The sequence below is a fragment of the Drosophila obscura genome, unplaced genomic scaffold (genome assembly GCF_018151105.1).
Source record: "Drosophila obscura isolate BZ-5 IFL unplaced genomic scaffold, ASM1815110v1 contig_206, whole genome shotgun sequence".
Classification (NCBI taxonomy): domain Eukaryota; kingdom Metazoa; phylum Arthropoda; class Insecta; order Diptera; family Drosophilidae; genus Drosophila; species Drosophila obscura.
The window spans coordinates 150,049-166,445 of record NW_024542797.1 but is presented as its reverse complement, the minus strand read 5'-3'; the positions used below and the strand labels follow the sequence as shown (position 1 = coordinate 166,445).

General features: G+C 38.3%; 1 protein-coding gene across 1 annotated transcript; it reads right to left on the bottom strand.

Annotated features, from left to right (window-relative positions):
• Positions 1-8,265: 8,265 nt before the first annotated feature.
• On the bottom strand, positions 8,266-13,372 carry LOC111076628 (zinc finger BED domain-containing protein 4-like). Its single transcript, XM_041594016.1, has 4 exons — positions 13,280-13,372; positions 11,489-13,221; positions 11,275-11,418; positions 8,266-8,319 (listed from the first exon to the last, which is right to left on the bottom strand). The coding sequence occupies exons 1-4, from the start codon at positions 13,299-13,301 to the stop codon at positions 8,266-8,268; spliced, it is 1,953 nt and encodes a 650-aa protein (XP_041449950.1). The 5' UTR covers positions 13,302-13,372.
• Positions 13,373-16,397: the final 3,025 nt, after the last annotated feature.

The window sequence follows — 16,397 nt, the reverse complement described above, 5'->3', positions numbered from 1 at the left end:
CGACAATGGATGGACTTTGCCGATGGTGGAGCAGCTACTGGTGACAGCCATATCCTCGCTGCCCATTCCCCCACAGGTGCCATGCGGCACGCAGACCGAGGAACAGCCATCGACAAGTGCCCGTGGGCCTGGGCTCAAGACCAAGAAGCGGACGACACGTTTGGCCGGGGGACGGGAAAAGTCTTCCAGAAAGATCAACGCGGCACCGCGAGTGGACGACTCAGAGTGGGGTTTGGAAATGTTCAAGCAAATCCTGGTGGGAGCAGTGCAGGTGATCTTGTTCCTCGGTATGATCGTGGTCCTGGGCTTACCGGATTTCCAATGCCCCTCGTTACGTGGCCAAGATCCACGACTTAAACAGTGATTGTTCCTTCTTACGTTGTTTTTTTTTATACAAATTTTGTATAGTTAAGCGAAGGTACTGGCACTTCCAACCGTTTCGTTTCGCTGCGGTGACCAATTGTTAATATATAAATTTTGTGTGTATTGAATCGGAGGTGATGGCAACACAAAAAATCATATCTATATAAATTTTAATATTATGTTGTATGTATGTGTCGCATATTAACTTTTTAATTTAAATAAAGAAAAGTATTTATAAATGTAACTTCCGTGTTTGGTGTGTCTTTAACCACGGTACTGTTTGTTTGTTCCTCTGCTACTTTCGTGGACTGGCAGTTCTTGTGTGACGTAGCCTGGCGTGGGCATGAAAGAGAATACATCTGCAGTAAAGCAGATTAAGAAGGAGAGCAAAAAGAAGTACACTCAAGGCTTGAGTGTGTGTTGGCAAAATTCTTGCATGTGTGAGTGATGACTGGAAAAGAGAAGATCGCAATTAGAAAAGAACTGCGGAGGCAGTCAGTTTTTGGGGTGTGAAGCGAGAAGTCATGCCACGCGCCAGGAAACGTTTTGTCGACGAGGTGGCAGAAGGAGAGGATGAGGAAAACAATGAAGAGTATTATTGTAAAAATGACTCTACGACATCAGAAGTGGGATGGACTACTCCTCAGGCCGGTTCTGACGAAAACCTCCGAATGCTGTTGGAGTCGCAAAATCGCCATTTTATGGAGCTCATCAAAACCGTGCAGCGTACGCAATCAAACGACGCAATAGTCGTCGTACTACGAAATTCAATCCTGATCGTGCAGGCGCGGACGCGCTCTCTTGGTGTTCAACTGTCGACTACATTCTCTCTGAAAACCCGTTGGAGGGCAGCGCTCTTGTAATGTCTCTTAGCCAGTCGCTAGAGGGAACCGCGTCACATTGGCTGTCGCAAACTTGCTTTGCGGGCATAACATGGACACAATTCCGAGAATTATTTTTGCAACATTTTACTGGTACGGAGACCTTGGCGGCAACCGTTATGAATCTGCTAAATGGGCGCCCAAATGCTGGAGAATGCCTTTCGTTGTATGGAAGCAGAATGGTCACTTCGCTCATGTCCAGATGGAAATCATTGACCGTGGAACAAATAGCCGTTTCTGTTGTTTTGGCGCATACCGCTGGAGTTGACAAGAGACTGCAGCGTTTAGTGTTTACAACGGACATTAAGACGCGCAACGAGCTGCATCAAGAATTGAAGGCGTTTTCATTTGACGTACGACAGGGTCAGTGTTTTACTGATAATTCATCTGCTCCGCCAGCAAAAAGGGTCAAGCAATTTCCATACATCAAGTGTCACAATTGTGGGAAACTTGGTCATAAGATGGCCCTGTCGTTTTAAGAGAGAAGCAGCTCGGCACCAACCAATTCACAATCAGCACGTTTCCAGCACAGGAGATAAAGAATCGGTCAGCTCTGACCTGCTACAAGTGCGGAAAAGTTGGGCATGTATCTACAGTTTGCCCAGAGCGTGTCACACCTTCCAACAACATTAACGTTAAGCACGTTAACGTGTGTACTGTCGTCGAGCCCATGGGAACGCTGATGCAATTTGGTGAGTCGTTTCCATTTTGTTTTGATTCCGGAGCCGAATGCTCGCTCATCAAGGAAGCTGCGTCACAGAGACTTTCCGGAACTAAGGTAAACAATGTAGTTGTACTAAGGGGTATTGGTAATAATACAGTATGTAGCACTTTACAAATACTTGCAAATGTTATGATAAGCGAATATTCTTTTGAGATTCTGTTTCACGTGGTTCTAAACAACTACATGAATTACGAAGTAATGATTGGTCGAGAGATTTTGAGCCAGGGAATCGGTGTAACAATTACCTCTAAATCGCTTGTTATATTTAAGGAAAAATCTATATATCCTGTGTTGGTTCCCGAAAGCACTCCTGACCTGGCAAGCGTTGATACCGATTTGGTAGGATCTGATAGAGATCAGTTGATAACAATTTTAAAAGACTATTCTAAATCATTTATAAATGGAGTTCCACAGAGCCGCGTGACTACTGGACAATTGGAAATACGTCTGATTGATCCTAACAAGACAGTACAGAGATGCCCCTTTAGGTTGAGTGTTGAAGAAAAAGAACAAGTAAGACGAATAGTGGATGAATTGTTAAAGGCAAATATTATACGCCCTAGTTGTTCTCCGTTTGCGAGCCCGATGATACTTGTCCGAAAAGAAAAATGGTTCGGACCGCCCTGTGTGTAGACTATAGAGAGTTGAACGCAAACACTGTGTCTGATAAATATCCTTTGCCACTGATTTCTGATCAGATTTCCCCAATTGTGTGGAGCTAAATATTTTACCTGCATAGATATGGCAAGTGGGTTTCATCAAATTCTAATTCATCCCAACTCAATCGAGCGCACCGCTTTTGTGACACCAGAAGGACAATTCGAGTTTTCGAATGCCCCATCGGTATTTCAAAGGGCCGTTAACAAGACATTAGGTGAACTTACTCATTCATATGTCGTTGTTTATATGGACGACATTATGATAGTCGCGGGCAATAAAAATGAAGCCCTGGATAGGTTACGAGTAGTTTTGCAAACGCTTACCAAAGCTGGCTTCTCTTTTAATGTTGCAAAATTTTCTTTTCTTAAGTCCAGCGTTGAATATTTGGGATTCGAAGTTAGAGAGGGTGAAATCCGACCAAATCCGCGAAAGATACGTGAATTTGATTCCTCCGCAGTCGGTGCACCAATTAAGGCAGTTTATTGGATTGGTTTCGTATTTTCGGCAGTTTGTGCCTAAATTTTTCGCAGATGTTAAAACCACTTTATGCTTTGACTTCGAAAAATGTTTCTTTTCATTGGGAAACACAGACAACAAATACGGCAGAAAGTTATTTCTATTCTGACCAATGAACCTGTTCTCACTACCTTCGATCCGCAATTTCCCATAGAGCTGCACACTGATGCGAGTGCAGATGGCTATGGTGCAATTTTGTTGCACAAAATTGACAACGCCTAGGTAATCGAGTACTACAGCAAACGAACATCACCTGCTGAATCTTGATACCATTCATATGAGTTAAGAACCCTCGCTGTTTACAATTCAATTAGACATTTTCGCCATTACATACATGGCCGCAAATTTGTAGTTTTCACAGATTGCAATTCGCTTAAGGCCTCCCGCACCAAGATCGAACTGACTCCCAGAGTACATCGTTGGTGGTCGTATATGCAGTCGTTCGAATTCGAAATAGAATATAGACCTGGTGAGCGAATGGCTCATGTAGATTTCCTTTCTCGAAACCCACTACCAGACAATCATGTAGTGTTACCTAGTACAGTCGAACATCACATCAATTTAACTGAGATCACAGATAATTGGCTGTTGGCTGAACAGCAGAGAGATAAGGAAACGTCGTCAATTGTTACCAAGTTGCGTGACAATGAGTTATCTGAGGATATGGCCAAGACGTATGAGTTGCGAGCTGGAACACTCTATAGGAAAATTCAGAGAAAATGGAAAAACCCGTTGTCTGCCTGTTATCCCAAAGCCGTTTAGGTGGTCCGTAGTTAATAATGTTCACGAGGCAATTATGCATCTTGGTTGGGAAAAAAACACTGGAGAAAATGTATGAATTTTATTGGTTTGAAAAAATGTCTAAATATGTCCGCAAATTTGTAGATAACTGCATTACCTGGATTGTCCAAACCACCATCTGGAAAAATACAGGCCGAATTGCATCCCATCCAGAAGATTGATATTCCGTGGCATACTGTCCATATCGACATTACTGGAAAGCTTAGTGGTAAAAACGACCAAAAGGAGTATGTTATTGTCCAAATAGACGGATTTACCAAATTTGTCCACTTGTGCCATACGGTAAGGCTGGATAGTGAAAACTGTATTAAAGCTGTGAAGGCATCAATATCGTTGTTTGGTGTCCCTTCTCGCTTGATCGCAGATCAGGGTCGTAGTTTTTCTAGTTCAGTGTTTCGTGATTTCTGCTCTGCGCAAAAGATAGATTTGCATTTAATTGCAACTGGGGCTAGTCGAGCCAACGGCCAGGTGGAGCGAGTAATGAGTACTCTAAAGTCAATGCTAATTGCTGTTGAAACGAGCCAGCGATCCTGGCAAGATGCTTTACAAGAGGTACAATTTGCTCTGAATTGCACGTCCAACAGAGTGACCAAAGTTAGTCCATTAGAATTACTTATTGGAAAAGAAGCAAGGCCATTTGGTCTAACGCCTGTTGCTGATAATGAAAATACTGTTGAAGTTCAAAAAGTTAGAGAAAATGGCAAAGTATAATATGGAAAAGAATGCCAATTACGAAAAAAATAGATTTGATAAAAATAAGGCAACAATTGTAAAACACAAGGTCGGAGACTATGTGCTGCTTAAGAATGAAGAAAGGCACCAAACCAAATTAGATCCTAAGTATAGAGGTCCGTTTTTAGTGACCGAAGTTTTGGATGGGGATCGGTATAAGCTTAAGTCGATAAATTCTAATCGAACGTATAAATACTCGCACGAATTTTTGCGAAGTATGCCCAAGGAGGGGATTACCACAGAGTTGGATATTGGAAGTGATGAGGAAAATGTCGAAGGTAAAGCCGGTGAGAGCTTGGATGTTACTGAGTATGATGATCAAAATGATGAAAATGAGGCCTTTGAGGGCTGTGATGATGTTGACCTGATGTAAAAGTAATGAGTTGTTAAGAAGATATGATGGCCAGTTTAATGTGATTTAAGCTGCGTGCTATTGTTGTATGATGGCCAGTTTAATGTGATTTAAGCTGCGTGCTATTGTTGTATGATGGTCAGTAAAATTTGATTCAAGCTGTGAACTTTGACTGTTTGGCCGGTTTAATGTGGTGTAAACTGTGAGCTATGGTAACGAAGATAATGCTGTTTGGCCGGTTTATTGTGATATAAACTGAGAGCTATTGTACGTTCAATAAATTTTGGCTATATTAATTTGTGGTAACCCGTATCTTGGGGCGGTAAAATTGAATCAATTTAAAAAGAAAGTAAGCTTTGAGGAAAGCATTTCTATATAAAGGAGTAATTATTTGTTTATGATTTATATTTCGAAAACATGTGAAAGAAAAACAAAGATTAAAGAAAAGAAAAGAAATTTGTATTTGCAAACACACGAGGACGTGTGTAGGTCAGGAAGGCCGTGTCGCATATTAACTTTTTAATTTAAATAAAGAAAATTATTTATAAATGTAACTTCCGTGTTTGGTGTGTCTTTAACCACGGTACTGTTTGTTTGTTCCTCTGCTACTTTCGTGGACTGGCAGTTCTTGTCTGACGTAGCCTGGCGTGGGCATGAAAGAGAATACATCTGCAGTAAAGCAGATTAAGAAGGAGAGCAAAAAGAAGTACACTCAAGGCTTGAGTGTGTGTTGGCAAAATTCTTGCATGTGTGAGTGATGACTGGAAAAGAGAAGATCGCAATTAGAAAAGAACTGCGGAGGCAGTCAGTTTTTGGAGTGTGAAGCGAGAAGTCATGCCACGCGCCAGGAAACGTTTTGTCGACGAGGTGGCAGAAGGAGAGGATGAGGAAAACAATGAAGAGTATTATTGTAAAAATGACTCTACGACATATGTAATAGAGATCTGCGTAGCTCCATTAAAAAAAAAATTCCAATAGAATCCATTGATTTTATTTGAGTGTGTGACACACACACAATGCATTAAGTTCATACAAATGGGAGTGTGTGTGTGCTTCACACTTTTCAACATTCGGTTGTTTGAGTTAGAATGAAGTAGTGCACAAAACGAAATGGCAGAGATAGAGCAATTCGAATAACTAGAACTTTTGCCGTGCACTCTAAGCATAGGATATAGCAACATTAACGTAATATACACACCCGACTTTGACTGTTTAGCGTTGTGGAATTTTTACAAAGATGTTTTCCCCCTGTTGCATAAAACAAGCTGCAAAATATTTTGCATACCAGCGAGTAGTGCGGCTTCTGAAAGAGCTTTTTCAGATGCCAGAAACTTGATCACCGAAAAGCGTTGCATATTATCTACCAATCCATACACACTTGCAACGGATGATGAAATAGGACCTCTTAGTGTCGTAAGATGCTAAAGCAAAAGCTGTTTCGCAAAACTACGAAGGACCATGTTGTTGTTCCTGTGGAATATTAACTGTGTTATCCGGCTAAAAAGGCCGTGTTGTTGTACCTGTGGAATATTAACTGTATCAGGCTTGAAAGCTCCTGGATTGGCTATCCATCACTCTTCCTTTTATTGTGTTAATTCCGTTGCGCATTTGCTCGTTTATTTCATATTTCTCTTACAATTTACGACTTAAAAAATATTTCTTTCTATTCCGCGTGTTCGTCTTCTTCTTTTTTCTCAAGAGATCATACACCCATCGATATTCAGCTATCGCCATAAACTATCGGTTAAACAATATTCATTATATAAAGTAAAATATCAATTGTGAGACTAAACTAAAAATAATAACTTTTTCAACACTAAGTTTAGGAACCTGGTTAGAGCGATTTGTTAAGTTTCGCCACTAACCATACAGTATATATAATAAGAATTTCCAAGTTCACAAGTAGGTTTTTAAAAAGATATTTTATTTAATCGAACTTATATAATAGAACATATGATATGATAATGAATTCCCCAACTCAATGTTAGAAAGTCTCAAACGGAACTGTCTTCTTGTTCTCGGGTTATTGTTCTCGAGACCTCTGTTGGGAAGCTTAAAACTTATCTCCTTAAGCTTTCGGCTTCGGCTGATATTTCGTCTTCGTAATTGAGTGATGATGGCTTCGGCTGAGAGAGACGACGTTCTATTGCATTCCCGAGTTTTGGGTTGCATGGGACTTCCTGTTGATTTCGGTATGGACGAATCATGCGTTGTTTATTCAGGTGTTGGGGTATCTTCTTATATGTTTATCTTATTTCATATAGATGCGAATACATGGGTGTAGGGGTGAGTGCTGGGCATATGCATAACGTGTATAGGTGTGGGTGTGGTTATGAATATGTCAAGTGCTTAACGTATACTTAATGCGTATGTGGGTGTAGGGCATTATGGATATGTTACTATATATATGTGCCAGTTCATACACCGAACGTGTCGCTGCTGAGTTTTCTGTCCCAGGTCCCCAGGTCTTCGGCTGCTGGACCTGAGACGGTAGGGTCGCGGACCTGAGACGTTCGGGCATTTTTTCGACATGTTCGATTCATGACGAGATACACTGATAGAAAAAAGGCATAGTAAAAATAACTACAATCATATTTGAATTTAAAATGCGATTTTTAAATACAAACATAGTAAAATTAAATAGAATTCACTTTGATTCATATATAATTGTATTAAAATGGCTTTTTTAATACGGTCATATTTAATCTTAATACAAAACACTTTAAAATAAATATAATATAATAAATTTGTAGTTTAATATGTTTCATATTAATATTGAATATTGTTGTGATTAAATTTGAAAATATTTATTTTGAAATCAAAGGTAAAAATTTTAAAAACATATATAATATATTACATTTGTAGTTTAATATGTTCCATATTTATATTGAATACTATTATAACTTATTTTAAAAATATTCATTTTGAAATCAATGACAAAAACTTTTTATTTTCAATATTCAATATTATATGAAATTAAATATGTTTTGTATTTCGGTTAATTATTTGTTATTTTTGGTGATTTATTATGTATTTATTTAGCTGCTGCCGCCTTAGTGACTATTGGATAAAGTTAATACATACATATGTATACATACTGTGTACATTTACATATGTAGTATATCGTTTAAATAGATTCATACTTTTATTTAACACCAGTTGGTACGTTTTAACAACTGCATGTACATACACATACGTAAAGAACCAACTGAAATCGCCGCCGCAATCCCCAGATCTTAATCCCATTGAGCATCTGTGGGACCTCCTGGAGCGCAGGATCCGACGGCACACTATAACGTCGAAGGATATGCTCAAAAGAGTCATTATTGAAGAATGGAGCCAAATAACGGTCGAGGATACCAAAAAATTGGTCGAATCAATGCCAAATCGATTGGCGGAAGTAATAAAACGTAAAGGGTATCCAACTTCATACTAAAATTCTTATTATTTTGTGAAAAAAAAGGAATATTCATTGGTTTTTTTTGTTTGTACGCATACTTTTTCTGACCGAAATTCTGACTATATTGTACATTTTGTTTTATATTAAGAAAAGTTGATAAGCTAGAAGCTAGGGAGTATAATCAAAATAAAGCCTAATAAACACACTGTTATTCATAAAAAATTTAAAATTCTATATTTGCTTTGACACATGTTTTTTTTACGACAAAGTTGTAAAAAAGGTTTGTACGCATAGTTATTCTGGCAAGTGTATGTACATATATATATACATACATATTGATAACATACATATGTAAATATATCTAAATTAAAATATTTGGTACATGTTTTCATATGCTTGTGTGCATTGTTTTCATTATTAAACTTGTATATATACATATACTGTATAAGTACACCCATGTATATTATACATGTAGACGTAACTCATTTTTGTCATTCTTCATTATTTATTCTTGTTTCGGACATGTTATATTCCGAGTCATGCTCTCTCTTTCTTATTTGGTTTTTGCGGCTTGGTCTGAATGTGAAAGGGGAAACAGAGAGAGAGATTGAGCGCGTAGCAACTCAACCACGGGAAATGGATTTGTTCATTTTGGCTATAATAATGATCCAACCTGAACCAGATTCGGCATTCTGGTACATATGGGCATACTCTACAAATCTGCGTTTTTAGTTTTATCGTATTGCGGATGCCAGAGATTTTCGTCATTTGTGTGTGTGGAAGGGGGCGGGCTGAAATTTTGAAATGCACTTGTAACAGCTCCCTGCAGTTCTGGCTGTCACGGCATGAAAGTGTCATAGGAAAAATTGTTCGGGCTCGACGTCGACAAAGGCAGCGACGTCGACGTCAGCATGAAATTCTGACCAGCTTCAACTGCTGCAGATCGAAGCTGACTCGTAAGAAAGAGAAGCAGATATCCATAGATTTCCCTCTCTCTCATATTTTTAGTTTTCTCTACCTGCATTCGACCCTAACTCTTCTACTCTCGCGCATTTCGTCTCCTCAAAGGGATGAGGGGAGAAAAACCGATTATTTGGTGCAATCTTTTGTTGCGAGCGGCTGTGATTTTTTTGAGTTGAGCGTCTTTTTACATGTTTATTCCTTTTAAAAGTGGTTTTTCAGTGTTTTTAAAGTCAGGTAAGTGGATTCAGTGATTACAGTGCGCGTTGTTAGTTAAATTAAATTTGTACATGGGTTTCGCAAGAACAAATATGTTTAGATTCTAGATCATTCAAGCGGTGTGGTCCCGTTAACCATGTGCGTCGCTGCGAGTGTTTGTTTTTGCTCGTGGAAACCCATGTAACTGCAAATACAGCATTTTTAATTAAAAAATATATATGTACAAATTGACTTATTTATTTACAGATCAAAACATTTCTGAAGTCAAAATCAAAATATTAGTCCAGGAGTAATTGTTTAAAATTCCTCAAAGGTAAAATCAAATTTCATATGTGCATTGCTTTATACAAATCTGAACATAACTCAGAAGTTAGTTCAGAAAATATTACCTTCCGTGGCTAAATATTTTTATTTTTTATATCATTTCAGGAGCATTGGTGCTTATTAACTTGATCGAGTCAGTTAAGGAAGGCCCTACAGATAATTAAAAATAATTAAGTCAATGAAAAATCTAGAAAATCTGTGTAAAATAAATATATTTACTTTTATTTGAATGAAGTGTTTAAAGAAATTTTTGGGTGGCTTTCACTTATGAAATTATCCGTGAAATTCCGTTAAATTTAATGAGAAGTCTCACAGGTGATTTCATATAGGACATTTCAAAAGAGCCACGAGTGATTTCATATGGGATATTTCGAATGAATCACGAGTGATTTCATATAGGACATTTTCGGGAGTTTCCCCAGTGAAATCACTCGTGGCATATCCCGAGTGAAATCACTCCTGGCATGTCACCAGTGAAATCACTCGTGGCATGTCCCGAGTGATTTCACTCCTGGCTTATACGTATAAGCCACCGGTGAAATCACTAGAAAATTCAGTGACAATTTCATATGAAGTTTCACGAGTGACAAAAGCGGACATGTCCATACAAATTTCATCTGGAGTTTCACCAGTGAGTCACCAGTGGCAGAGGACATGCCATGAGTGATTCACCGAATGAATCACGAGTGAAAAGTGACTTTTGGAACTGCAGGGAGTGTGATATCACATGAGTCTGGAAACAAAATTTGGTTGCTCTAGCTCTTATAGTCTCTGAAATACAGGCGCTCATATATGGAATATTTCGAAAATACGTGAGCACACATACAGTCGTCGGATGCTACTGTGTGAAAACTGGCTCTAAAACGATCTCTCTCCCTCTCTGGCCTTTCAACCAAATTTAAGAAGAGCCTGGGAGCCAGGAAGCTCGAAATATTCGAATGCAAAAAAAACCAAATGGCGTTCCGCATCTTTTTGTTATTGTCTTTAGCATAACCACTAACCATACAGTATATAGATTAGAGGTGGAGAACTATCGATAGTCGGCGCCATCGATAGTCGACGATAGTACTTTCACAACCATCGATAGTGGACGATAGTGCCATCGATAGTCGACGATAGTGGAAGGGCCCACAATAATATACATATTTGGTAGTTCTTTCTTCCTTTTTTCTATTATTTGGTATGTATATAAAGTTTTAAGTTTGTTTAAATTTTAAATATGAAAATCCATACATATTTGGTTAGTATTAAAGTTTGCTTAAATTATAAACAAGAAAATCCATATAATATATTAATTTTTTGTTATCCAAAAGTTTTGGTTTAAGAATAAAAGTATGTTCACGTTTTCTTCTTTGAGCCCGGTTCGCCTCTCTGAAACAATTTGGCCCGCCTTGCTAAATACTCTTTCGGACTCAACGGATGTTGCGGGGATGCACAAGTATTTTAAGAATAGCCTTTTCAGCAAGGGAAAATCCGTTTGGTTGACCTGAAATATAATTTAATATAAATAAATATATATATTTTTTGAGTATTGATAATTCTTTATTTTAGTTTACCATAATCCATAAAAGAGGATCCATTTCCTGGGCGGCTATATCTCTTTCTAGATATTGTCTTTTAATAATAATTGCATCTGTTCGTGCGTTTGTTTGTTTGCTTGTAGGTCTCTCATCTAAAAAATCAAAAAATGTGTCCTGAGTTTTGGTCTCCGTTGCCGGGCTCAAATTGACAGGGTTTTCTTTGACCGTCAAATTTAAAAGCTCGTTTTCAAAAGCTGTTGATGCTTGTTCAGCATTTGAATAATGCTGAAAACCGTTTTTTTTGAATCGTGGATCTAATATTGTAGCCATTCTGGTTAATGACCGTTGCTCATAAATGGAAAGACGTTTTTTTATGGACTCCAATAAAGTATTTTGCATTTTTTTTCCTTGCAAAGTTTGTAGTTGTGGTAGAAGATTTTCAAGTTTGCGGTAGAGTCCATATGCCATCGGTATTATAAGCGAAATCGTCACATATTTTCCACCAGAAATTTTTTCGCTTGCTTGTTGGAAAAAGGCCAATATTTTTTCTAAATCTTTCAATATATTAATTTCTTCAGCAGTAAATGGTAGCGGTGCTTTTGTAGTTGATAATAAAACTGTAGAAATGGCATCATTTGTTGCTAATATACGCTGGATCATAAGGTAGAAACTGTTCCACCTTGTTGGTACTTCTTGTAACAAAGTATAAGAGAATTCATCTTGAGCCATTTTAAATTTTTCACCCGATATGGTGCTGTGCTTAAAAAACCTTACTATGGTCTTGCACTTTGTAAACAAAGCTTTTACTAAATCGTCGTTGTCGAATTTTAAACCATCATGAACCACCAGATTCAGAGTATGAGCAAAGCATGGAAGATTTTGAATTTTTAATATTTCACATGCTTTCAGCATTGAGCTGGCATTATCCGTAACAATGCAAACTGTTTTTTCGAGGACATTCCAATTATTTAAAACATCTTGCAAAGTGTTTGCAATATTTTGCGCCGAATGGTTTGTTGTGTCTAATAATTTTCTTGTGGCCAATGATGCTGTTTTCAAATTATAATTATAAACAAAGTGACATGTGACGGTCAAAAAACTATCGTTGGCCCTCGATGTCCACAAGTCACATGTGACTGATATATACGAAATATCTTCTAGTATCGTTAACAATTTAGCAGAAGTTTCCTTGAACATATTAAGCATCAGCACATCTCTTAAATGTGTTTTGCTTGGGAGCTTATATCTGGGATCCAATACCTGACTGTAGTTTACAAAGCCTTCATTTTCCACTATATTATAAGGCTGTACATCCTTTGCAATCATTTCCGTTAAAGCCCTGTCAATGTCGTTCTTTCGTTTTGAATTAGTGTCGTACAAAACAGCTCTTTTAAAGTAAGAAGCTACAGAATGCATACTTGATCTACAACTGCTGCTTGTAGATGCGATGTTGTCGGTATCCTTCGAAGTAGCTGCAGCTGGAGTGCTGGAGTCTGAGACATGAACCAAGCCAGGATGAAATCTTTTTAGATGATCGTGCAAATTGGACGTATTTCCGCTGGTCTTATACTCCTTTCCGCAGTTAATGCAATTTGCAAATTTTTTGTCTTCAGACCTTTTAAAATATTTCCACACTTGTGAGATTTTATTTTTCTTCTTATGTGTTTGCCTCTCGGTCGCCAAATCTTTCTCCGAGTCCGTGCTGCTGCTATCCCATGCCTGCATTTCAGCGCTGGACACACTGGGTGTGAGGGAGCTCCGACGTTTACCTTAAATTCGACACAAAGTCAAAACAACTTATAACTACTTTAAAAGTAAGCATTATACCTCTTTGAAGAAAGCGGTCCATTTCTCTGTATCACTCTTGTATCTCTTGTATCACTGATTTTAATTATAAATGTTTTCACACAGACAAAACAAATAAACGCGAATTTTTTTTTTTTGGTGATGTGAAATAAATACTATCGATGGTACGTCGGGAACTATCGAAAGTGGTTGGCTACCATCGATGGCGCCGCGATAGTGACCTACCATCGATAGTGCCGATAGTGCTATCGATAGTTCTCCACCTCTAATATAGATGTGCCAGTTCATACATCGAAAGGGGCGCAAGCTGAGTGTTCTGTCCCGGCTCCCAGCGCTTCGGCTCTGTGAGGCTGAGACACTCGGGTCGGGAGCCAGGCCATTCGGGTCGGGAGCTGGGCCGTTCGGCATGTATGACTCATGTCGGGAAGCGAAAGCAAGCTGAGAATTGCAAATGTATGTGTGTAAACAGACACGACAAAATTTTGTATCAATTCTTATTTTCCGAAACCGTTTTGAGTTTCGTTTCCAGGTTACGTAAATGTGTGTGTGCCATGTATTCACACATACTGTGCTTGTGTGTGGGCTCTACAATTGTTGTCCGCTTGAATTGGTTGTTCGTTTTGTTTTGAGGGCTGATGTGATGTAGCGACCTATTCAGGGCCGGATCAACCCTCAACCGGGCCTGGGCAACCATCAATCTGGGGCCCTCCATTTTTTCACGCCAGTTCCTTCTTTTTTTCATTTGAAATAAAAACTTATAAATTTAATGTTTGCTTTATTAATTTGTATTTTTATCAGTGGCTATTATATTTTTTATTCATTATTTGGAGTTTTGTTTTTTCAACAACATTTTTCTGTTATTTCTAGGAGGGCCCTAGGCAACTGCTAATCCGGCCCTGGACCTATTCCCGTCGTAAGACTTCATATTTTCTTGGTGTGTTCTGTCGCTCGACTCGACGCGGGTTGACGAAGCCGTTCATAAAATATTTTTTCGTTTTGTTTTGAAAAGCTGTTGTTGCGACGGGCGCGTGGTGTATTTCTTCCATTCTCCTTTCGGCTTGCCTTTGCCTCCTCGAACCGCGTCGAGTCTTATATTGTCTTTGGTACAACGCTGTTGTACTCTTTTTCGTTCTTTATATATATACGGACATATATACGTACATAATATGTGCTACATACATATGCACTGGTTCGCGAGTAAGACGTGCGTGCGACAGGTCTCGACACGTCGACTACCCTTATTTCGAACATTCTGTTTCGATCCACGATACAGAAATATCGTGGTCACGCTCGTATTCGTACTCGCATTTTCTCTTTTTCAAATACGAATGTGCAAAGTATCAATTCCATATTGGCACGTCGCACCTCGAATACCCTATGCATTTTATATATATATAAAATATATATTTTTATAATCTTTCCTAAAAGTAATTTATCATATGAAGGATACACGAAATACCTAGACGAAACATATGTACATATACAAAACTTCTTAAACTGTAAGAGGAAAAGCTTTTTCGAAAATTCGACTACTCTATAAAAGGAAAGGGTATGTGTGCAAAAAAGGCAAAATTAAATAGAAATAGAACGTCTGAGTAAAAGCAGAGTACAACACGCACCTGGCGAAATTCCGTGTTAAAGAGCAGACGAGAAGTATGTGGGACAGTGGGACATTCGGACTGTTCAGCTAGCAAAATTAATAAGTTCTGAACAAATAAATTTATTTTAATGAAATAACCTGTATTTGAAAAGAAAATATTACAAAATGTAGTTAAGTATACGAGTACACGGTGCTAAGATATCGGGAAGCTTTACAATGCAATATCAAAGTCGATCTTTGATTCCGGTGCATATTTGCCTATGTATTTCGGCTGAGGCCCCACTGTGCGCTTGCTTGCAAATCCAGCCGAGGCGGAGCCGTCGTCAGGGCCGGCGTTAGAGGTTATGACGCCCGGGGCAAACATGAGAAGAGGCGCCCTTTGATAATATTTTTTTTTCTGAAATGAACAAATTAAGTGACTTAGGCACTCCTAAATTTTGGCGCCCAGGGCGACCGCCCCGCTCGCATTGCCCTAAAACCCGCCCTGGCCCTCGTACTTCGTTGACCTTAAACCTTTTTTTACTATTCTGTTTAAATTCCTTCTCTGTATTGTATTCCCAACACTGTCCTATAGTTGAGTGCCTATATAATAGCTACTCACAGCTATAAGCTATTACAGAAACTAGTAAACTGTATACAAAGATGGATAACCTAGAGGTCATTTTTATTGAGTCGCAACCGGAGGAAACCATAAATCTGGATTCTCAGCCAGACTCCGTGGACCTGTCACTGATTTTTGGAATTAAAACCCAAAATTATCTCGAGAGGAATTGGGATCCTATTAATGAGATTAAATGGGATGATGATAGTGAGGATGATGACCTCATGATATCATCACAATACATTTTTGAGGAATATGTCGGTGAGGACTCCATGACTGAAACGCCATTCGTTTTGCCGGATGATGATCATATTTTCGATTTGGTCGATGATCAAGACTGCGGCGAAAGGGATCGACTCAGGGATCTACTTCGGGATGAAGATGACGCTGAGTTAATAGCGGCGTTGGAAAGAACTGAGGCTGGATTTAAATAAGGCGAGAAAGCATATGTATAATAAAAATATTCGATGTATTTTTCTAATCATAATATTATATACATACATACATAGGTATAATAAATAGAATACTACATTTAAGAAATTTATTTTCAATGTTTCCTTACTTCTGATTGGGTGAATTTCACTTCCTACTATTACATGTTACATCCCCCCAGAGAATCATAGGATTCGTTTGAAACAGGTTTTCCAAGCGAGGATTACACAAAAGAATAAGTGCATTTCAGGTATAGGTACCTGGTATTGAATGTATTTATTGGTTGAATTTCACATCCTATTAATCTAGGTACAATCGTGTAAATTCACTTATATTTAAAGATATATGTACATTTACTGGATAATTTATTTTTTAATATTTTTTAGTTTTTCATTTATTTGCTTTAATTCTTTGTTATGCTTTAATAAAATATGCATATTGAAGTCAAATTTCAACCAAAACATCTTAGGTCCAGGACATAAGTAACATCGATAAAATGATGATCT

What these genes read in the sequence shown, in the direction of transcription:
- LOC111076628 (XM_041594016.1), bottom strand. Translation starts at nt 13,301, where the DNA reads ATGGACCGCTTTCTTCAAAGAG. An exon ending in ATCCTCTTTTATGGATTATG is followed by an intron (nt 11,419 to 11,488) that starts GTAAACTAAAAT and finishes ATTATATTTCAG; the next exon opens with GTCAACCAAACGGATTTTCC. An exon ending in CCGGGCTCAAAGAAGAAAAC is followed by an intron (nt 8,320 to 11,274) that starts GTGAACATACTT and finishes TCGACGTTATAG; the next exon opens with TGTGCCGTCGGATCCTGCGC.